The 24292-nt window shown below is 40.8% G+C and overlaps 1 protein-coding gene across 2 annotated transcripts; it reads left to right on the top strand.

Annotated features, from left to right (window-relative positions):
- The first annotated feature begins 2604 nt into the window (after window positions 1–2604).
- On the top strand, window positions 2605–24045 carry pcdh12 (protocadherin 12). Of its 2 annotated transcripts, none has more exons than XM_059346700.1 (5): window positions 2605–5857; window positions 8773–8855; window positions 11980–12131; window positions 20523–20687; window positions 21278–24045. In XM_059346700.1, the coding sequence occupies exons 1-5, from the start codon at window positions 2996–2998 to the stop codon at window positions 21529–21531; spliced, it is 3516 nt and encodes a 1171-aa protein (XP_059202683.1). In that variant the 5' UTR covers window positions 2605–2995; the 3' UTR covers window positions 21532–24045. The 2 variants fall into 2 exon arrangements, with proteins under 2 accessions (XP_059202683.1, XP_059202682.1); XM_059346699.1 differs by having other exon boundaries at window positions 8770–8855.
- The last annotated feature ends 247 nt before the right edge of the window (window positions 24046–24292 follow it).

Below are 24292 nucleotides of genomic sequence, written 5' to 3'. Positions count from 1 at the left end.
GTACATGGAATCTGCTGTTCCCAAACAGTCTCCTACTGACAGTCAACACTGATTTATTTCAACCACCAAGACAACATTCACAAAACTTTTTTTTTTTTTTTTTAAACTTTGAGCTTGCTGTCAGCTTCCCTCTAAAGTTCTGGCTTGAAACTCCATGCCAGTTTTTGTTAGATGATGATAGGCCAAGTAAAACCGAATATAAGGTCAAACATTGAATATAAAAAAAAAGAACTAGGTGTTTTCCTCATTTTACGTCTTAGATGTTGTATTTGTAACCATCATTTATTATTCTTTGCTGAGCATGATTGTGTTCTGAAAGTAAAAAATCTGTTCTTATTTATGTCTTTTGTTTAAGCTTTGTTTTCCTCAGCTAAACCTCTGTGTACATGGATTTTCTTTTCTGTCTCATTTATTTTGGAGTCGAACCCACAGCCCTGCCACCAGTCCTTGCTCTCCTCTCTCTTCGCTCGTCCATCTCTATGTCCGGTCGAGGTCTCTCGCTGGCAGCTGACAGTGCCGCTGCCTTTATGCTTTAAACAGTCCCCCTCCCTCTGAGCCCAGAGGAAAGTGATACGCTTGAACCCTCCTCGGCCTGATTCTCTCTCAGCCTGCAGGATATTTCTAGGGACTGAATGAAAAATAAGCACCGTGCATGCTGGGAAAGATATTCAGCTTCTTCAGTGGATCTGCAGCTGTTCAGCTCCAACTCATTTTAATGGTTTTAACTTGGTGTCTGAATGTTTGTTTTCTGGTTGGATTAGAAGCCTGCAAAGAGAAGAGACCGGAATTTACACATGAAATACTGTATATTTATTAGACTTGTGGTGTGATCTGACGGTGTTACCGGCTAAAGTTATTTTTAAACTTTTTCTCCTGAGTTGCAACCTTACTGTACCTTATGGTTTTCCCTTTAAAAGATCAGTTTATCATCCTCAAAATTACACAAAACATTTGTCATTTGCTTACCTTGCACAGCAGCTGAACTCTTGCAAGAGCAAGTGAGAATCGCAGGTCATTTGTCAGTTTTATAGTTAAACAATGTTGTTATTAAAGCTCAGTACAATATTTGAAAGTTTCACTTTACTATTTACAGAAAAAGAACTTGAAACCTAAAGAAACTTCACACACATTTTATTACTTCACACAACTTCACACAACTTTTATTAACTTGTCAATTTTGAGCAAATCTTAAACTTCTTGTTCTTCCTCTCCACTGCAAAAAAAGGAAATAAAAAAAAAAGTTATTTTCCAGAAATTTACTGCATTATTTCACATGTTTTTTCTTGTTTTTCTACACTAAGTGCAAATGCCATAAAAAAGGTAAATTATTATTATATATTACATTATTCTAATGGGATTTTTTACAGTTTTATTCAATGGTCTTGAATGTTACATTTCAGTGAATTCTATGTAAAAATACAAAGAAGTATACATCATATTGCTGAATGTAAAATCTCCTTTCTGTTTTCTTACAGTAAAACTTTCAATTTAATGCAATTTTTTTTTAAAGAAATCGTAAAAAAAAATGGCAAGTCTGGCAGCAAAAGTTTATTCTAAAAGTTATTCTTTAGATAGATTTAAAAAAAAAAATACAGATATTTACTGTATCTGTATTTTTAATGAAATTATCTGTAGAATAACCTACAGTTGCTTACTGTTATTTGATGTTAAGTGTTTGGCAACTTTGTGCTGCCCTCCAGTGTGCTTAATCTTGTGAGAAATTTATCATGATTTACTTGATACAACTCTTTTAACTCATGCACCAGCCTTTAACTTCAGAGGAATGCCTGAAACGAGCTCCCGTCATGATTTGCTGGAGAGGTTTTGACCTCAGTGGCCGGCGGTGGAGAGATGAACGCTCTAACTCTTCATAATTATATTTTGGGCAAGAAAGCTGGAATGTGGATTTTGTCACATCGAGGACGACCTTCTGAATTCTACTTAGCGTTCACTTCAGAGCTCGCTGAATCTTCAAGGATTGTTTTTTTCCCTGCATGAAAACAACCACATCTTCTTGTTCACGTCCAAGGACAGACAACAAAAACTACTGTTGGTTCAAAGATGAGAGAGCTGTCATCGTGTTGGACGTCCTTGACTTAGGAAACGCTTCAGACTTTGGATTTTAAGAATACAAAATGATAATTTACTGTCTGTCTGCTTTCACAGAGTCTTGAATGCAAAGAGTTGAGATGACTGACAGCTCTTCTGTCGCTGTATTTGGCAGCTTATCTTCATATCAGTATTGTAGTTTTACTGCCAAAAGCGCAGATCAGACATCACTGTACAAATACAAATCCAGCAGGGAGTTAACACAAATTCTCCAAATGATTTAAGAGCTCAGACTGCAGGTTGTGATGAGATTATGCAGACTGAAAGGGGGAGAAAAATCAGTGACAGAGAGGAGGTGTCATGTTTCTTTAAAAGCACTCCAGAGCTGTGGCGAGTTTCCTCGGGGCAGGAGGGCTTTTTTTTCTTTGTGTTGAGTCTGGATGAATTTGCATATGATCCTCCTTCTCCTCTCTGGATTGGCTGAGGCTCCGCTAGCATGTGGAAACCCACATCCAAACTTTCTCAGTTGGAGCAAAACTTTGGTGGAGGACGAAGTGAGAGAGAGGCTGGATGCCAGCAGCTGTGTGAGTGAGTAACAACAGCAGGCAGAGAGACGCTGAACACAGACAGGATGATATCTAAATTATAGCTTTCTGCAATTGTCTCCTGACCAGACTGGAGCTGTATTTTGTATATTTTCTAGGTATAGAACAAACAAAAAAGAGTTTTCTTCACTGTTGGTTTTTGTGAGAAGAAACTGTGAAGAAAAATGGATTTATTCATCATCTTTGATCATTTTTGTTGCAGATAAACAGGATATTTTTCCACTTGTTTTTGAAAAGAAAACAGTTTTGAAGTAAATTCAAATTATTATTATTATTTTTATATATATAGTGATTTTTTGAAATGTCCGTTTAGCCATTAGATTATTTTACTTGAGATCATCATGATGCTGGCTCTGCTTCTGGTTCTGAGTCTTTGCTCTGATGCTCGCTCCTCCGAGCCATCATCGATAACTATCCAGTACCGGGTCTGGGAGGAGCAGCCGACGGGAACCCAGGTCGGCCGCCTGGTGGACGACCTCCGGCAGAGGGACGAAGGTGGCCCTCTGGAGGATTTCCAGGTGGTGGAGCACGGGAAAGCCCTTCCCTTCTCCGTCAGCACTCGGGATGGGGTCGTCTCCACCCAGGGCCGGCTGGACAGGGAGGAGCTGTGCCGCGGGTCGGACCTGTGCGAGCTGGCCTTCAGCGTCCTCTACAGGAAAAGTGGTGCTGTGAACTGCCTGCGTGTCCGCGTGGAGGTGATGGACCTGAACGACCACAGTCCCAGCTTCCCCAGCACGCTGCAGGAAGTGGAGATCTCAGAAACAGCCGGCCTGAGGATGCGAATCCCTCTGGACCGGGCCATGGATCCTGATGCGGGGCCCAATGGACTCCAAACCTACTCGCTGTCCGTCAACCAACACTTTGCTCTGGATGTGACAGTCGCACCAGGTGGGACGAAACAGGCTGAGCTGGTGGTCATCAGGGAATTGGACCGGGAGGTTCAGGGCACATTCGACCTCACCCTGATGGCTTGGGATAAAGGGAACCCCCCCAGGTCTGGGAGCACATTAGTCCGTGTTAATATTCAGGACTCAAATGATAACAGCCCCACGTTTGAGGACAGCACTCCCACTGTGGAGCTTTCTGAGGACACAGCCCGTGGGACAACCATCATCAACCTCAAGGCCACCGACCCCGACCAGGGCGCTAACGGGGAAGTAGAGTACTTGCTCAGTAAGCACACACGTCCTGAAGTTCAGAGACTCTTTTATGTGGATCCAAAATCTGGAGCAGTGAGCCTGAAAGCCCCTCTGGACTACGAGGCTCAGCCCTCTTATGAAGTCATCATACAGGCACGAGATCGTGGGCCCAACGCGATCCCCACGCACTGCAAACTGCATGTCAAGCTAAGAGACGTAAATGATAATGCACCGAGGATACACATGACCTGGACGCCACCCAACTCTCCTGTGGCGACCGTGCTGGAGGGAGCGCAAGAGGACACATTCCTTGCTCTGGTGATGGTCTCTGATGCAGATTCAGAAGACAACGGTAAAGTGAGAGCACGCATCCAGCAAGGATCTGGTCCTTTTCGCCTTAAACGGATCCACGGTGACAATTACATGATCGTAACCAACGGCAGCCTGGATCGAGAGAAGGTGATGCAGTATAACATCACAGTCCTCGCTCAGGATTACGGGGATCCGCCGCTGTCTTGCGTTAAACACCTGCCTGTCCATGTCCTGGACGAGAACGACAATGCCCCCGTGTTCTCCAGTGGTCTCTACAAGGCGTCCTTAAAGGAGAACAACGTGGCCGGCTACCACGCTCTGAAAGTTGATGCCCATGATGTTGACCTGGAGTTCAGCGGAAGAGTTTCCTACTTCATACGAATCCACAACGAGGTGGAAACCAACTCTCAGTCTTTTTCCATCCACCCAACCAGCGGCATCATAAGCGTCCAGCGTCCTCTTGACTACGAGGAATCCCGGTCCTACTCATTCACGGTGGAAGCTGTGGACCAGGGTCACCCGCCTCTCACCAGCACAACCTCGGTGCAGATAGACGTCCAGGACGTGAACGACAACTACCCAATCATCAAGGAGCCAAAACCAAGAAAGGGCGTGGCTTCTTTAAGTGTACCTGTCAATACGGACAAGGGGGAGATTGTGACTGAGCTTGGGAATGACATTGATGAAGGATCCACCCCTCTACCCATCAATCCCTCAGTCAGAGACGGACTTGTTGGGTTCCTAGCATCCACCATAAAGGCAGAGGACCCAGATTCAGGGTTAAACGGACAACTCAGCTACCACATCACTGATGGAAACCCATACGGACTGTTTTGGTTGGACGAGGCAACAGGTCAGCTCTTTGTTAACACCACAAACGCCACTGAGCTAATTGGGAAAACCTTTAAGGTGGACATTGCCGTGTCCGACATGGGCAGCCCCAGCTTGACCACCAAGGCGACGCTAGAAGTGACATTCATTAATCTCAAGGACCATCTAAAGAACTCATCACCTGGTACCCGCGGACAGCTCAGCTTCACCATGATGATGGCGATCTGCCTGGGCGCCACCTGCCTGCTGCTCCTTTTAGCCATCGCTTTGGTGACAACATTCTGCCGCCCGGAGAAACGGGACAGCCGGGCGTACAACTGCAGGCAGGCTGAGTCAACCTACACTCGTCACCCTCGTCGCCCGCAGAAGAACATCAGGAAGTCAGACATCCAACTAATTCCCGTTATAAGAGGCCGAAAAGAGGATCCTCCTGAGGATGATAGTGAGGCCACGCCACTGGCTCCGCCTCCAGTGATGTCAGAAGATCAACAATACACTTTAGCGCCTTCAGTCATGAACACAAGCTTCCATTCTCAAGGGTACCCGGAAGGGGATGCCACTCTGCCCGCCACGCAGCACTCCAAAACGCTTCGGAAACCTGGAACCATCGAACTTGATGGCACTTTGCCTCTGACGCCTGCCACCTCCTACCGGACTCTTCGTAAAGCCAGGAACCCTTCGTCATCCTCTTCGGCATCGTATTCAAGCACCTTGAAGCGTCAGAACCGCACAGAAGGGGAGGAGCCAACGGCGGAACCGCTGATTTCTGGCTCCCAGGCGACTCTCAGGAGGCCAAGGACCTCGGAGGGACGAATGGGGCAGGACGCAGAACATCGGCAGATGCTTAGAAACCTGGTTCGACTGTCCATGGCGGCGTTCGGAGACTCCATCGAGCTTTCATCAGCTTCACCAGAAGTGCAGGTGAGTTTTGGTACCTTACTTCTGTCCAACAATCACAGAAATATACATTCATTGTTATTTTATGGCACCTGTAAGTGGATTATCTTTGCTTCTTGGTTCTAATGTGGATCAATTGTTCCATCACAAGGCTTAAACCCATGATTACATGATTGAAGTTCTGACGTTAAGACAGAAAATAACCAGTTTTGGGCTATTTTGGTCACTTTAAAAAATGTTTGCTATGTCATGTTGGTATCATTTTTTCACCACAATCTCATCTATATGGCCTGATGATTATTTTTTCACTTTGACTTAGTGAATCAACATTTTGAACCCAAGAAAACATGCAAAAAAAAACTTTTTTTAAAACTTTCAAGACACAATCATGCTCAATGAAACATCTAAGAGGTAAAATGAAGAGAACATCGAGATCTATATTTTCATACTAACTATATTTTACCTTACCTACCATCATCAAACAAAAACTTGCATTAAGTTTCAAGTCAGTACTTTAGAGGGAAGCTGACGGCAGGAAACACGCTGCTCTCTTTTTACGTTGTGACATTATGAAGAAGTCATGTGATGGATGACTCCAGAAGGTAAATTTAAATAGATTGTCTTTGTTTCTTGATTCTAATGTGGACCAACAAGGCTTAAACTCACGATTACAAGTTCTGAGGTTGTTTTCAAGGCAGAAAGAATAACTTCACTACAAGTTCATTTGACTAATATACCCATTTACATTGCATTAATAATTTAAAAATAATCCTGCATGATACTTCCTTAATGTCTTCTTATTTACTTCTCCACTGTAACTAAAACATTAATGTTAATGTGCTGCTGACTCCCATTTACTTCCATCTAAAACACATTTAGTGATCACATTTATTTCAACATGTGCTTACAGTTACTGCTAATTAAGTCTCCCCCCCTGCAGGCTTTGAGATTAATCTGGAGTGAAGTCCATTAGAGAGTAGAAGTCCCCCACACCTTCCCCAGCTAACTCACACACCAGCTTCCATTACACTTTCTCAGCAGCCTCTCTGCTTTTTCAGCCTCCTGTATGATGACTTACTCAGACAGCCTGAAGCCTGGAGTGGAGTGTGCATGTGTGTGTGGTGGGGGGATATAACTAGCTGATGGATGACTGTGGAGCTACAAAGCAGTGAGTTTATTCAGGTGCTCATGTGTCACAGACAGTAATCCGCCCCGAGAAACTCTTGACAGTCCTTTTTTTTTTTTTTTACTGAATATCATATATCGGATTCATATTGAAACCAGGAGAGGAGGAGAAGGAGGGGGAGGAGGAGGAGGAGGGGTGAACTCCTCTGCAGGGTGGGATGTGTGAGGCCGGCTAAAGTAAGCTGTGATGTGTTTGTAGTGTAAGCTAACACTGCTTTGACACGCCGCTCCATCACTTACAAGTGACCCCCCAAAAAAATCACTTTTACCAAGCTGAGCTGCAGCCAGAGGAAAGAAAAACAGCTCGGGCTAAAAACAGCAACCACTGAACCAGCACACTGCCTGTCCGCCACAGATACTGTATGTACACAGATTCTGTATGTACTCAGAAAACTGTTTGCACGCCGCTCTGAAGGTTAAATCTAAGCCTTGTTTAATGTATTTGTAGTTAAATTTGTGGTGATTTATCAGAGTGGAGGTTTTGACCTGTAGTGAACTCTGCTTCATATTTAATGTGCATTTACTCATTACTGAACCCTAATCTCTAGTAGACATCATCATTTAATACACAGTATTAACACACACACACACACAAAAAAAAAAAAATCATCATTGGATATTTAGTCTCTTTACAAACTTTCGGGACTTTACTACAGTTAAAAAAGAATGTTTTTGAATGACTGCTCAGTGCTGTTTTAAGATGATAAGAACTTAAAACTCCCCAAAATATTCCATAAATTATCTTGAGGACAATCAGATATAACTTATGAATCAGAGAGTTGTAATTAACTTGTTTCTGGTGCCAATATCACATTCACAGCGATAATTTTTACACTTTCAAACTGTAGAAATGCTCCGTTGTTTAAACACAGACCAGCGTCATTGAGGGCAAAAGTTGCTGCCAACGCCCAGCAGACAGAGAACAAAGAGCTCGGCCAGGTCTGACATCCTCACGTGAATCCCATTAGAGAAAGGAAGAGGCCTTTTTCTTTTTTTTTTTCTACCCAGCATCCTCCCCTCCTCTGCTCAACCCTGCCAGTCGGCCCAGTTGGCACTCCTGAGGTTTCAGACATGACTCTCTCTCCTCCCTCGAGGTCACAGAGGAAGAGGCCTTCTAGACGCCCGAGAAAAGGAGGGGGATTTATTGTTCACCTCCACCTCTGTGCACGCACGCACACACACACACACTCGTCCATATTTCAGCGTCCATCCAAGAAGGAAACTGGCCAGAGAAGAATAGGCTTTTACGTAGAGGCCATTTCCTGTCGCTGCAGCAGCATGCACGTGCAAAAACACAAATGTCATGGCTACAACAAAGTCATATATTAGCGCGTGAATACACACACACTTATGCTTACTTTACCAAATGTGTGTGTGTGTGTGTGTGTGTGTGTGTATGTGTGTGTGTTTTTCCTCCCTGGTGTGCAGTTCGTATCCGCTGTATAACAGAGCTGTCAGCAGAAAGCTCAGAGCAGTGAGACGGACACTGCCGCTTGGTTCTCACAATGTACCAAAAAAAAAGAAAAGAAATGAAAATATTTATTCATTTTCTACCTGAGTGTCGCTCCTCATTTTACATTATGGTTGCATGAATGTAGTTCATTTACCATTTAAATATGTCAAAAGTAGGCTAGGTGTTGTGAAGAAGGGTAATTTCTGACCAGCTGATGACAGAAACTACAAGTAATAAATGATGCATCTTTATAAAGTCACCATTGTAACCATTCTTTCTCTCCTCCTCCTCCCTGCAGCAGATCTCCCAGCTCCTCTCTCTCCTCCGGCAGGGTCAGCTGCAGCCCAGGCCAAACTTCAGGGGGAACAAATACTCTCATCGCAGGTCAGTCTGACTCCTCCTCCTTTTTATCCCTGTCTTTAATATATCCCTCCATCCTTCTTCATCCTCCGTCTTCCTCCTCCGAAGTGCAGACACAACAAAACCACAACAAAGCCAAACCCAAAAGCTCCTTCTGTGGGTAGATGATGCAAAGACTTTAGATTTATTTAGTTTCTGTTTCAACTCAGTCTGTTCTAACCAGCTTTCATTTAAAAAAAAAAAATAGATTTTAAAATTTTGATTTGTATTTTTTTCATGATTTCACCAGAAAACTGACTTTATAACAATAAACAAACATTTATTGGAGTTTAAACTGACAATTTGTGTGGTTTTCATCCACCATAAATAAGCCCACATTTTGTGAGATCATGCTGCATTGGTTGTTTAGGTTTGAAGGAATTGTGCAGATTATGTGTGATTTACTATATTGTAAAAAGTCATTTTTCATTTAACGGTAAGTTGAAATGTAATGTGGTAAGCGGGACCTCACACTGCCTGTCTCATGTGGTCTGAGGTTTTCAAAATAAAAACAGTAAGACTGAGGAGAAGCTGGGTTTAGTTTGTGGCCGTTTGTGGTTTTTCAGCACTTCATGATGCTGTTTTTTTGTAGTTTTGATGCCACAGTTCACATGTCCAATATTCTGAACATTTTCTTTGAGATAGTAATATTAGAGCAGGTCACAACCTTGTAGAAACTCCACTTTGAGCTTGACTTCAAAACGGACTGAAATCTTCAAGAAAAGATCTTGCTGTTGATTCTTTCCTCCTCTTCACAAGCAGTGGTTTGTGTCGGAGCCAGCTGGCTGCAGCTTTCAGACTGTGATCACTGCTGCGCTCTCTGATCAAACCAGGCTGATAGCTGGACAGACAGACATTAAAGGGGAATGCCACCTATTTTAAAGACTCACAGATGTGTTTAGTTTTTCGCTCTGGACCAGGACAGTTCAGTTTGTTTTTGCAAAATCAGGCATCTAAATAGTATCCCCATTATAACTGTTTGTTCAAATCAAATGCAATGCATAGACACAAACAGACACAAATTTGTGCCAGGCGATGCAAATGATGCACATCTCACTTCATTTGAGCGAAAAATTCAGGTGAAAGTATGCTGTCAAAGCCTATCAGTGTCTCCTGCATAGCAAAGCTCTGATTGATCCGAACTCCATTTAAAAAACAAGCATTTTAAACGTTATTTGCTTGTCATCGTGTGAACAGACCTGAAAAAGCATTAATTCAGATTTTGTACATATTTGGAACATAATGTACTTATTTCTGCATACTTTTGATCAGTTTATTGCAATGGAATCACAGCAAAATCTGCTATTCTGGGTTCATACTGCTGTGAAAGTGCCCTGCCTGAAGCCACCAGATAAAGTTCCCAGAGAAGGGGGTGAAATTAAGTGAGCTTTGTGCACCTCTGGGTGATGTTATGAACCCTGACAAGTTGGTGTTTGGATTTCTGACATACCTCAGACTTCGAAATAGTGTTTTTTTCAGCCATGGTTGATGGCAGAAAAAACAAAGGAAGGAAATGTTGTTGGCCCGATCAACACAGATTTGTGTCAAACAAGTAAGCTAATGTGCATAAACAATAGTCAAACATTGGGAAGTAATAAAGGCAAACATTTGCTTTGCATTTGGTGTTAAACACACCACAACACACTGCATAGCTTACTTTGTATCAACCTTTCAGAGGGGACTTTGGGTTTTTGTTGACGTGGTCAAATTCCAAAGTTATAAACGTCTTTCCCCAGAATTTCTGACCGACTGACCAGCTGCGTCTGAAATAACAGCAACAGACAAACAGGAAAAAAACCTCAATGTCACAGGAAGAGTGTCTCATAACCCCAGGAGTTTAACTGTGTGTGTGTGTGGGTGTGTGTGTGTGTGTGTGTAGGCAGGTTAGAGCAGCTCTATCTGAGTGATTCAGAGTCTCTGACAGGAAGCAGCTACCTCAGCGATGAGATTAGATCTGATAACACCTTGATACACACGGGACACTGTTACACCTTATTGTACATCTTATGGTGAGGTCTTTTACAGTCATGTGAATCATTTTGAGGCGCCTTCTGTCAGGATTTTGGAATGTGATGACAAACGATGCAGATTTTACGTCAGATCAGAAAATTCTCATATGTTAAATTTGGGAAATGAAGAAGAAAAGCAGTGTTTTATTCATGCCAGGCTGATATTTACCTCATCCTAACTTGTTTTTGAATAGTGCCATGGTTTGAAGGTTAAAGCATCCCTAAAACAAATCATGAACTGAAACCACTGGAATTATTATCTCACTGTCTGATAAGATTTTAATCTTTAATACCGGAATAAAATGAGGTTTTGTGTTTACTTCTGAGTGACTAACTCGCCTGTGAGCTCACCTTTATCTGACTGGCACTTCCTGTCTGAGCCTGCCTGCAGCTACACACTCTGATAGTCTCAGAGGTGTGAATGAGTGTTTTTGTGTGTGTGTGTGTGTGTGTGTGTGTGTGTGTGTGTGTGTGTGTGTGTGTGTGTGTGTGTGTGTGTGTGTGTTAGTGTGTGGTTATCAATGGATTTGTCACCTGAAACCTCAGGCATTTTATCAGCATTTTATCTCACTACAGCAAACCTCTGGTCTAATCTTGAGATAAACACCGGAGTCCTGTCTGGATTTTATCAGGATGTTGGTTGTTTGTTTCTCTGTGATTACACTAATTATACTATGTATACAGTTAAAGAGGTTAAAATACATGTTTTATTTATTAATTTAAGCTGTCTGTTCTATTTTCCAGTAATTTAAACAGCAGTGTTGTCTTGCATGATTAAAGAAAAAAATGTTTTGCATCAAAACCTTTGCATTAACAATACAGTTCTCCAAAAAGTTGAACTGTTTAGAGTATTAATATCTAAAAAAAATATATAAAATAAAATAAAATATATTTCATTTTTCTTAGTTTCTCAAATGTTAGGTCTATAGAAAGAGAGTGATATACTTTATACAAACAGTAAATAAGGACTGTTAGATTTTTAGAGGGAATTAATCCTCTCCTTTGTGTTTAGCATGTGTTTTTGGAGTGTGAAGTCATGTCTGATGTTATCTGACAGCTGCATGTGTGTGTGTGTGTGTGTGTGTGTGCATCACGTGCAGATATGGAGGTCAGGACTGTTCTGATTGGCAGAGCACCAAAGACAGCGGACACGGTGAGAGCGAGGCTGGAGACATGGACTGGGAGCCAGGACGAGACTCACCCATAGACCCACAGCTGGAGGAGGGACTCAACAACCTGCTCAACAACCACGGTAAAAACACACAAACACACACACACACACACACACACACACATTCTTATACTTATACATTTTTGAAGACCTATTATTGACATAAATGCATTCCCAAGCCACTTATTCTAACCTGAACCTTAAAACCCTCCAACAGGCCTTTGTTGAAGTGAGGACTGGTTGAAATGTCCCCACTGTGGGAAGTTTGAGTACACACACACACACACACACACACACACACACTGTAACACACTGATCTGATGGAAAATGCCAGCTGCTAACGGAGGCTAACACATATTCATCGGCAGCTGAATAAAAAACCCAAACTGTCAACAAACAGTTTCAAAATAAAACGTCAGAATCACACACAGGGATGAAACATCGCCAAACTAAACAAAATGTAAAACTTTGCACTGTTATGAAGATTATCACCTCCGCCTTTCTTTGTGAAACACTTAACAGTACAATGGATTCTCTCAAATTATGTAAAATGTTCAACATTCAATGTTAAATTTGTCGAACTTTTGCTCATAGTTGATAATAGTAGGCTCGTAGTAGCCTACTGCGTGACTCTACTGTGTTTATGTTTACTCTCTTTATATTTGGATTCTGTAAACTCAGCTTGAGTCAGTGAGTTTAGCTGCAACCTCCTGGTGAAACTCTTTGATTCATCAGGAACAAAAGCAGCTGAACTTTGACCCCTGCAGAACGTACACACTGGTCACTTACAATGGACACACACTAACAAATGTAGAAAACAGGAAGACAGCAGGAAATAACACAGTGGCAGGTTATACATCCACATCCACCCACGCGCTCCACTCATCTGGGCTTCTTACCACAACTCATGGGCTAATGTTTCTAAGATTCATAGAGCTGAAAGACACGTTTCCTCTTCAAATACGATGTTTTCATGCTGGAAAATTCCTACAAACTCTGATAAAAATGTCTTATTAGAAGCAGTTCAGGTTTCTTATAGGTCTCAGACCACATGAGACATAGGCCTATGTTACTTTCTAAAACACCTAAACAAATAACCTACTTTTTAGAACTAACTTTTTACATCTACAAAGTAGCCTACTAGCCTAGCTTGTTTGGTTTATTGGTCTGCTAGTGTTATTAGCATGTGTTATTAATTTGTTCATTTTATTAGCATGGATATATTTCCGATAGTGTTATTAGCATGTTATTGTTACTTTAGTGTTATAAATTATGAGGCTTATTAGCATGCCATTGATAATATCATAGATTTAGCATGCTGTTAGCATGATAAGCATGTTAGTCATAGCATGATATCATTATTAGCATGTTGTGGTTGTTAGCATGCATTATTCGTATATTAGCTTTTTTTTGCATTTAAAATTGTCTTATTAACATGATAGCGTTAACATGCTAGTGTTATAAGCATGATAGTATTAGCATGTTTGTGTTTTTAGCATGATAATGTTTGGATATAAGAGACATTAGCATGTTAGTAATAGTATAATAGAGAAATGCTAGTGTTGTTAGCATATTAAAGGTTAGTGTGATTAGCCCAATCATGTTGTCAACATGCTGGTTATTAGCATGTTGGGGTTATTAGCACACTAGCAGTGTTAATAGTGCTTTATATAGGCCAAGTCAGACTGCGCTGTGTAAAGTCAGACTGTGAGATACGAGTGGGTCGACGACTGCCCTAGTTTATAATATAGTGGTCAGACTTGACTGTGTTATTTCAATCATTTAAAGTTTAGCTGCCAAATATCCAACACACTTCAGGCTTATTGTTTAGCTGGGAATTCCATTATGTAGGCCAAGACTCAGTCTGTGGACACTAGGTGTGTGTGTGTGTGTGTGTGTGTGTGTGTTAAACAGTTTCTTCCTGGTATTGTGGTGGTCAGAGGCCCCGAGGCGAGAAGAGGGGTTTACCGCTTGATGATGGTCGAGCGAGCTGCACTTTATGACAGGAGAGAGAGAAACAAAGACAGCGAGTGGGCGTACGTTGTGTTATGTGTGTGATGCTTGACTCACCTTCTCCCCTGCAGGCCGTATTATCAGTGTAACTCACACCGCAGAGCTGTGACAGCTCAGTGTGTGTGTCGGAGCTTTGATGGAGCCGTCCGAGGCAACACATTCCTCTCTCGCTGTCTTGTATTTGTTACCTGTAACTGTTTCTTTCTTCAAGCCTGTCATGATGAATCACACAAACACAGACCTGTCCCCTTTGTTCAGGTCTCAAGATGATATTACAGACGTTGAGAGCAGAGTGTGTGATAGCTTGTCCTTGGTTGTGTTTCTCAGCTGTAGCCGACTATTGTTGAGTTTACGATGGTGATTTGTGAGACATATTTTCCTGCTATTCATGTGTTTTTATTGTTTGAAATCGCAGTGAGACTCAATCTACCACTGTGGTATTATGGACCATTTTATAACTATGTTTTCCACTTCAATGACAAATTTAAAAGGCAAATTTCCTTTTCACATAAAACGCCCAAACCAACACTGAATGTATCCTGCTGAATAAACTGGATATTAGATTAGATTAGATGATACTTTATTGATCCCACAACGGGGAAATTCACTCGTCACAGCAGCAAAAACAGGAGGTGTGAATATAAATAGTAGTAATTTGAATGAAAAATATAAATGCAGATCAAGATTATATAAAATCTATGGTGAGTAGTAGCCTGGGTATACCCAGATTGCCTTGCGCGCTCGAATTTAATTTCGAACTGCGGCGGGGTCTGGAAACTCGAGAGGTTTCTTAGCCCTGTTTTAGGGATCCAATCACAGAGCGGGGAGGGACGGTGAGACGATGACGCGTACTACTCGGCACTTGGAAGCTCTCCGGATCCAACATGGCTGCTGCAGACGCGAAACTCTCTTTAGCTGTAGATGGTGTTTTAAATAGTTTAGAGCGAAAGTTGAAAGGCGAAAGGTCTCTCGGCAGCTCTGCTGTCCCCCGGCTGGTAGCGAGATCACCGGTAGCGGGGCTATTAGTGCCGCACCGGCGGTGATCTGGCTAGGAGCCGGGGGACAGCGGAGCCGCCGAGAGACCCGCAGCAGCTTGTTTGTTGCCCATAAAATCAGTGGATGTGTGTGGCAGAATGACATGAGGGGGAATAAAGCGTGAAAATAAATAATCTTGCAGAAAGCGAGAACTGGAGAAGCAACGCAGCAAACAACACTCTCTCACAGACACACACACAACAAACATCCATCTCTGTTGCTCTACTACGTCATCTGGTATAACTGATCTGATTGGCTAAGAGCTACCTACAGACGCTTTGATAGACATTCTAAGCGCCCAATAAACGGCTCCGGAGGATCGTAAACCACACCTCCTCTACGGAGAAAAGCATTGAAGGTGTCCAGACCTAATCTCCAATGAGATTTGGTCTGGTGCTAGCCAGGCTAGGTGAGTAGTGTAAGGATAAGTGCTAACAAAGGTGTGGTGGTGATCTGAACAGAAACTACAACATGATCAGGTGGTGCAGGTTCTTCCTCTGTGCCACAGAACTCTGTTTCTGTCCAGAAACTATGAAAAACACATCAATGAGCTACTCTGAGGCTGTTTATACCTGCAGTGGAAAGTGTCTCCACATGTGTAATCGGAGCTCACTTCCCTACTTTATCTGCATATAAAGTAAAACAGCAAACACATGGCTAATAGAGTGATCATTTTGACGTACAAGAATGTCTGTAGTTATGTCCTACATAGACGTGAATTTGGGTACATTTTATGAACAAGGTTATTGTCTCCTGGGAGTCCCTGCACCAGAATACAACCACCAATATCACACATTATGTTAATCACAAGATTCACAAGATCACAAGATTCACTCTCAGTGGTTTCTGTGATATGAGAAACACAGCAGCAGCTAGGGTGACCATATTTGAAGTAGAGGTTTGAGATGGGGAGGAGGATGTTAAATTATCAGCTAACATTAATGTGTTAGTTAGGTAGCTTTGTAAGGGAGGTGCATACATAATCAAAAATAAAGAGCCGACTCCACAGAGTGTCTCCTTGAGTACAACCTAATACTTAAGACATGTGAAAGGGTGAAAGATCAAAGACGAAAACATACACTGTTCTGCTTGTAGTGACCTGTAAATCATAAGGTTACTACACATATCCTCCTTTATCGTCTATTTGACTCTAAATGGAACCATTATTTCCGAAATAAATAAAAACTAACGATTGAGACCATATACTCATTATATGAATGTTTACTGAGAGGTCAGAAATCAGGTTAGAAGTCAGGTCTTTTTCATTGGACTTCTATACAATTCGACTTCTTTCTGCAACCAATGGAGTCGCCTCCTGCTGGACATTAGAAATAATGCAGGTTTAAGGCAAATATGAACTGGCTTCACTTATGTGACCCAGAGGTTTCTGCCTGAATCCAACATACACGGTCCAGCTGCCTCAAATACTCATTGCAACACTAAATGTGGATGAATCCGCTGCTGAAGATAGTCCTTTCCTGTGTATTGGATGAAAACTGACATTTTTAATGAAATTCGGTCTGTTCCTATTCCCACACTACCATAGTATAAAAAAAGAAAAGATGTAGGATGTCCCAATTCAAAGTGTGTCAAATGCAGTATGACAAAAATAGCAGGATGTCCTCCTGCATCCCGTGGAATTTTGCAGTGTGCAAGTCAGCATGGTTTTTCTGAGTATTCTGACCTACAAACACCAACTGAACTTAGATGACAGTGTTTTGAAAGATTTACGGCTTCAGAAGACTCTGAGAGCCACAGACAGGCCTGACTAACACTGTTGGTTTTGGTCCTTTTTCTGGGAATTGTTGACAATAAGAAAAAAGGCTTTATTGTTTTTTTGGTGGTCGAGTTTAAAGCCAAACCTGATATTTCTGCAAAACAACCTGTAGAGAATATTGTGATAAGTAAGCTAAAAGCAGCTCTCTATAGTTTATTCTTTAAACCTGACATTGACTGCTGATATCGAGCTGTGTAGCTCCACTGACATCAGGTTTATTGTTCTTGAAATGATGCACACTGTCAATTTTTGCACCAAATATTCATACCCGCCTGAAAAAAAAGTTCAAACTTGATCCTCTCGATAAGGGTTAAAGTGAGGTTTATTTTACAGGCTGAACAGGCATGATCATTTGTTTTAAACAGTAGACATTTAATCTCTGAAGGATTTTCTGAAACTTGATGCGTTCAGTAACTGAAAGAGCATTTTCGTGTTTGGTGATATAGTGCCAAAACAAAAGAAGGAAAGAAGGGGAGGGGGATTAACTCTGGGGGCGGTCTGTGCCACACTGAGTGTGTGTGTGTGTGTGTGTGTGTGTGTGTGTGTGTGTGTGTGTGTTAGTAAGTTAATTCTCTGCATCTGGTTGTGGTTAGATGAAGGAGACCGCAGCTCTTCAGCAGGCTGATCAGTCACAGCTGAGCGACGCAGAGTGTTGAGCTTTTACTCCACTACATTAATCTGCTGCACTTATCTGCTGGTTATTTGGTGCATTCACATTTTACATTTAACATTATATTAATATGGATTTTTTTTCAGAGGCTCTAAATACAGGCTTGCTTCAGCTCAGTGACTTTTAGACATCTAAAGAGTTTCAGAGTATTTAATCATCCTTAAGACTTTATTTTACTTCAATTAAATGTTGAGTGGGACTTATGAATTTATAGATTGACATATTGTTACTAGAGCCTGACCAAAACTTCAGCGTAGATGATAAACATACATACAGTGTATTTCGAAGACAAACCTTATATTTAGTTACAGAAACAGCCTCAATCAGAGAGCATAGACATGTTATGTTAACTGTAACTGTCTCAGTCAGTAGATATTGAAGTCATAATTTCATAACTAAAAAAAAGTTTGTTATGTGCTGTTGAGATGTTTTAATTCTAACATCTCAATAATCTGTACTGACCACATGGATCCAGTTTGGCTTTAATTTTGACTTAAAGTAATTAAGAGATCCATATCAAATCAAATCAAATCAATTTTATTTATATAGCCCAAAATCACAAATCACAGATTTGCCTCAAAGGGCTTCACAGACTGTACATAGTACGACACCCTCTGTCCTTTGACCCTCATATATGAAGACATCTGACGTCAACGAGAGCAGTTCCAGCTTTGGGTTCATAAAAATGGCCCATAGATTGTTATAAATGGGCTGATATTTGTTGACATTGTCCTCGTAACAACATAACTTTCAGCATTTATGTGCACTTTTTTATCTTCTATCTTTCACTGCATTTTATTGTCCTAACCCAGGGGTGGGCCACATGTGGCTCTTCAGGCCGTCTGCAGTGGCTCCCTGTGGCTGAGACAAAAGATTTGAAATTAAATAGTTATTTCTTTACATTTTATTTTTCACTATTATCATCCGTGTGGGCCCAAAACCATTTGTATTTGTCAATGTAGCTTATATATGCCATTAAAAAATGTTTTACAAACTGAAATGTGCACCAAAGTTTACGAATGTCTACCGCATTTACCTCTAAATTTTGCCATCTTCAAGTCTACTTTCGAGTTTCCCTTGCTAGACTAGCTTTCAATTCTCTTGATCTCTTGAGATATTTGTCCAGACTCTCATTTGCACTTGGGTTCTTGCTGCATCCTGCCAAAATCATAAAAATAAATGCTCATTATGACTAATGCTAATGCTAATTTAGACTCAGTATGCTGTTTTATCTTCATTGTAAGGCCCGGAATACGGTTTGTGGCTCTATTGTGACATTTTCTCTCTTTTTTTGGCCAACAATGGCTCTTTGGTTAGTAAAGGTTGCCGCTCCCTGCCCTAAACTTAGAGAAGTGACCATTGAATGGGCTGATAACAACCTTCTCAACCTGCCTGCAGGTGGAGCAGGCAACCCTCGCCCATTCTTATGGGAATGATCACTAATAATGCCCCATTTGAAAAGGGTGAAACTGGTGAAAGGATTACCAATTACAGGAATAAATCATAAAGTCTCAAAGAAAGGCCTTGATTTATTCAACATGCATTTTCAATGCCTTTGAACTGACTGAATAATGACAAATGACATAACTATATGTATGGTATGAATCCACACATGACCTTCCAATAGTTTTATTATCTGAGATGCTCATGCATGCATCCAAACATTTTTTTTCTGAATGTCAGAATGAACAATAACTGGGTCAGGCTGTCTCCTTGTTTACAGACAGAGCTTGTTAAATCCTACAAACTGAAATAATTTGTGTCATATGTTTAATGTTTATGATTGTCTTCATGAGACTGTAAACCTCTTGTGTCGGCGTCTGTGTGTCTGTTTCCACGAGTGACAAGTTGCAACGTTGTTTTCTCTCATCTCACCTTCCTGTGTCATAACCTTCCACAATCTTAAATTCCAGCTTTACGCATTGTTTTTAGATTAAATTAGATCAGATGAAACTGAAATAGCTCAGACGGGGGATTCGTGTTGTGGGAGCAGATAACGAGACACGAGCAGGAAGAGCAGGACATAAACAGGATGTAATGAGGATAAGATCAGAGAAAATTAGGGTGTTAAGACACTTTTCTCTCACATTCTGTGCAGCAGACAGAATGTTTTACTGTAAATGAATAAATGAAATGAGACGTATAATCATCTGGGATGAGTTTGTGACTCAGGCACTCGGTTTGTGTGCTCAGACACACCCGGCGTTTACGCCTTTGACACTGACTGGAATGTCAGACTGGAGGCAGCGAGCAGGCCACGGGGTTTTTTTTATTTTTATGGCGGTGTGGACGTGATGTTTAACCGTACGTTCGGAGCAAGCAGGACGCCATGGATGGCAGGAAAAGTCTGTTGACAGCAGCCAGATAAAACCACTGCGTCTCTTCCTCCTTCTCTTCCTGCCACACTCTTGTCCAGCAGTTAGAGAGAAAAGAGAAGATTATTCTGAACCTGTAATCTGCTCTGGAAACATTGATCGGGGTGGGAAAAGTCTCAGAATTTCTAAAAGATTCTCTTTCCAGGAGGTTTCGATTTTGCACAAACTAAAGGTAGCCAAACATTGCACAAGCACTTCTCTTTCTCAGGCTCTGCTGATAGAAGATCTGATCAAAATATGCAGTTCCACAGGCTGTTTCAGTTATATTTCATAAGTAAAAAAGACAGATAACAGCCTTTGTGTACCAGCTTATTATATCTGATTAAACCAAAAATCAACATTGTTATTTCAAGGTATAGGATTTATTATTACAAAGTGTACTCAAATTATACAATTATCTTAGGACTTTACAGTCTAAAACTCCTGCAAGATTGTTATTTCAAGTTACCTTTAAATGTATTGACATAGGTAGATACATCATGTTCTCAGTCACCTCCTACATCTCTGTTACGTAACTGCATCCAATAGTTGCGTACACTAAGTATACACAATACAAGTAAGTGGGTATTTTAACCCAAACTCTGATCTTTTTCCAAACACAGATGACGTGTTCTCGGAGGTCACTGACCCGTCCTGGATGGCCCGACTGTCTCTCCCACTCGTCAGTGATTACCACGACAACGTTTTTGTCCCCAACGCGCCTCCGTCTCCTGAAAGTGAGCTCCTTCCCCGGGACGCCCTGGACTCCTCGTCCTTCTCCACCTTCGGTAAAACACAACGGCCTTATTACTTATTATAATTAATTGCAAATTTTTCATGCATGTTTTGAATAAAATATTATTATGTTTTGAATGTATTTTTCTAAAAGGTCAGATTAAATCATCTGTCACTTTTAAAGAAACAGGCTGCATATTTGTACATATTTATCACAATTTTGGTAAAATGTACAAAAAAGAACTAATGGATGCAACAGTTTTTTAATGTTTATCAAAAATCTAAAACATAAATTTAACCCAAAAAGTTACTAAATACAATTTTGTCATTATTAAAAGATAAAAAAGATTGACTATGATTATGTTCATTAACAATCCTTTTCTTGATTGTTCTATAAATCTGTATCTAGATAAAATCTCTAATTTATAATTTGACTTATTTTATTATAGTTTAGAATCATAAGAAAATCACATTTTAACAATTCAAAAACCGTAACCAGTGAATTTTTGACATTTCAGCTTCTGCAGCATTTAAGTTGCCCATCCCTGATTTAGACATTTACTCAACTAACTAGATATTTGCTCTAGCTACAGTCTGTGTCCAGCAGCAGAGTGACTCCTCCCCTCCTCTCTTCCTCCTGCAGGTAAAACTCCGGAGAAGGACGGCCCACTGGGCGGCGCCCTCCTGTCTGAGGTCAGCACGCTGTTTGAGATGCTGATGACGCAGAAGGCCGACGCCCACCCCGGCCCGCGGCCCGACGTCCTGTACCGACTCTCTGCAGCGTACCGGCGCTCTCTGGGCCTGGACGCCGCCACCGCCACGACTGCAGCGGGAAACGCACCAAAGACCTCTGAGAAGAGGCCGGGCCTGGCTGCACCCTCAGGACTCTATCAGTAAAGTCAACACTGGAACACTGGAAAAGACTTCTTCTGCGTCTGAAGAAAATGTTGGGATTTTATAGGCATTATGGGAGAAAATACTTAAATATGATTTAAATGTAAATAGTGCAACGATGAAACATGTAGAATCAGAACTCCAGTATAACAGATGCTTCAGTCTCAACACTTCTGTGCCAAAGAGAAGACGCAAAGAAGACGTTCTTTTTACATACATTTGACAGTTTTTTTTTTTTTTGCTTTTATAGTCCTCAACGTTTCACACATAAAGACTCAAGAACTGAAGCGATGTGATTGTAGACTGACGAAGTTTTGACTGTATGCAAATGTTCTCTTATGCCTGTCACGCACAACCAAAAGGGCTCGTTTTGATCCCTAAAGAAATCAGTTGTTTTTTTGAGATTTAAACAAAACGGAGAGAAATGTTATCATGGCAGTGAAAGGCTACTGGGAGTTGAAACATAAAACTATGCATGAAAACAGATCGCTACTTCTTCTCAATGCTAGCACAGCAAAAAACTATAGACACAGTCAGCTCATTCCCCAGCAATAAATGTTGCCATTCTAAGTTTCTGCAAACCACAGATATATTAATATGAGACATATATTCTAAACCCTTCAGCGCCTGTATGAGATGCTTAACCCTCTAGGGTCCATGAAATCACCGGCACATTACTTCTTCATGACATGAAGACATAAAAATGAAGCAACGTGGAGTCTTGCCATCAGCTTCCCTCTAAAATTCTGGCTTGAAACTCCATTTTTGGATTATATTTGGCCAAGTAAAACCAGAGATAATGTCAAATATATTTAGTATAAAAATATAGAACTAGAGATTATCCTAATTTTACCTGTTATATGTAATATTTTCAACCTGTGTTCATATTTGCAACATTTAAAATTCTGTGTATTGAAATATCATTTTCAAGATCAGATTTTATGTTTTCTTTTGTTTCTTTTGGGTTCAACATTTTTATCAAGTAAGTCAAAGTTAAAAATTAATTATCAGGACATATAGGTGAGGTAACGCTGAAAAAACTGTTACCAACATGGCATGATGAAGATTTTTTAACAGATTTTTTAAAGGACATAATAGCCAAAGATTTCAGAGGGTTAAAGCTTTCAACAATCTCCAGCATAAAGTCATCCGTATCAAACATTAGAAGCTTAGAACAAGTCATCTAGAAGTCAGGAGATGTAGTCTAACAAGTGTCAGACTGAGGTGGACAGACACTGTGGGGTTTTTTAGTGTCCCGAGTGAAAGTGAAACAAGACAAACATACTTCTTTTAACCTGCACTACGGTCTTTTCCTTAATATTAAGTAGTTTTTATTTGAATTCACAACATTAACCTCAAAAAATGATGCCAAAGTGTAGAAGAGTATGAAATGAGAGAGGATTGCAGCATTTATGAAATGTTGAGATTCATTGTGTCTGTCTGTGGTTTGCAGAAATGTAACATTTAATTCTGGTGACTTGGTGTGACTCAGTCTTCACCTCCTACAGTGACTGTGTTCGTGTGTCTTTCCTCCCATTTTAAGGTTTGTCACAGCCTCTAATTTTCATTAATGATCTGACATTTAATTGGCAAGCTGCAGGAAAAATATCAGGGGTGTGAATTTTAATCTGAAGAGTAGATGTTTAGAGATTTTTTTTACTTTGGCTCAATGATTCCAAAGACTTATAACCCTTCAGACCGGTGCATGGATGCAGATGTGTTGAAAATATCCTGTTAAAATGGTGCTACTGTACAGTTCTTGCTGCCTTTTTTACTGTCAATACATCTAGAAGCTTTAGTAGCTTTTATTAAGGTATTAAAAACTGCAACTCAAAGACATCAGGTGTAGTAGAAGGAGAATGGAAGGAGAAATGTAGACTAGAGAAGAGAAACTGAGAAATGCTCGAGACAAATTTATAGTACAGTGGAGGAAAAATGGACAATGATGTGAAGGAAAACAGGAAGTGAAGAAGGAGGAACTTTAGCGACAGTAGAAATTAACATTAATGTTGAATCAGAAAGCTGAAAAATCTAGTTTTCTTGTGGACTTCATCCTGTTTGGACGTCTGAATCGCCCGTCAGGACGTAGTAAACTTGGCGATCATTCTGTGTTTTGATCGGCAGAAAGTGAGCCGGCGGGCAAAAGGAAACGCTGCTTTGTCTTTTTGTTTTTCCTCAAGACTAAACAGAAACAAGCTGAATGCAGGGAGAGAAAAGTGTTTGTTGACAGTCGAGAAGCTCAGCCCTGAACGTTGATTACTCAAAGATTATATTTGTGCTTTTTCCAGCAGGATTTTAAATTATAGGTAGCAATAACTCTCCACTTCTCTCGCTTAAGTTATTGGTTTACCTTCTATCCAAAGTTGTTTTATTATCCTTTTTTTGTTTGTTTTTACTTACCAGATGAACAGCACTTTGTACATAGTCTTTTTGTATCAAGAAAACTTTTGTGAAACATTTTTATTGAATGTTAGTTTTGTAACTTTTTCATTAAACTGTGTATCATGTTTAAACTGAGTTTCTCAAGTTCCCAGCATGTTTTTATGCCATCTGAAATACAAGCCCGACTCCAAAAGAAAATGAATCAAATTCAGAATTCAAAGTTGTATTAACAAAAACCTAAAGTTTGAACAGAATATTCTCTTTTTGTACAATTTAATTGGATATATATCATAAAGGATAAGGGAATGATCACATTCTGTTTTATTAATTTAAAAAAATGTCCCAACCATTTTAGAATCAGGGTTGTAATGTATACAAGTCT

The sequence above is a fragment of the Centropristis striata genome, chromosome 12 (assembly GCF_030273125.1).
Source record: "Centropristis striata isolate RG_2023a ecotype Rhode Island chromosome 12, C.striata_1.0, whole genome shotgun sequence".
NCBI lineage: Eukaryota > Metazoa > Chordata > Actinopteri > Perciformes > Serranidae > Centropristis > Centropristis striata.
Note: the sequence above shows the minus strand (reverse complement) of the source record. Positions and strands in the feature narration are given on the sequence as shown.

Coding starts and splice junctions, on each gene's coding strand:
- pcdh12 (XM_059346699.1), top strand. CDS start 2,996: ATGATGCTGGCTCTGCTTCTGGTTCTGAGTCTTTGCTCTGATGCTCGC. Junction 12,132..20,522: donor CAACCTGCTCAACAACCACG/GTAAAAACACAC, acceptor TTCCAAACACAG/ATGACGTGTTCTCGGAGGTC. Junction 20,688..21,277: donor CTCGTCCTTCTCCACCTTCG/GTAAAACACAAC, acceptor TTCCTCCTGCAG/GTAAAACTCCGGAGAAGGAC.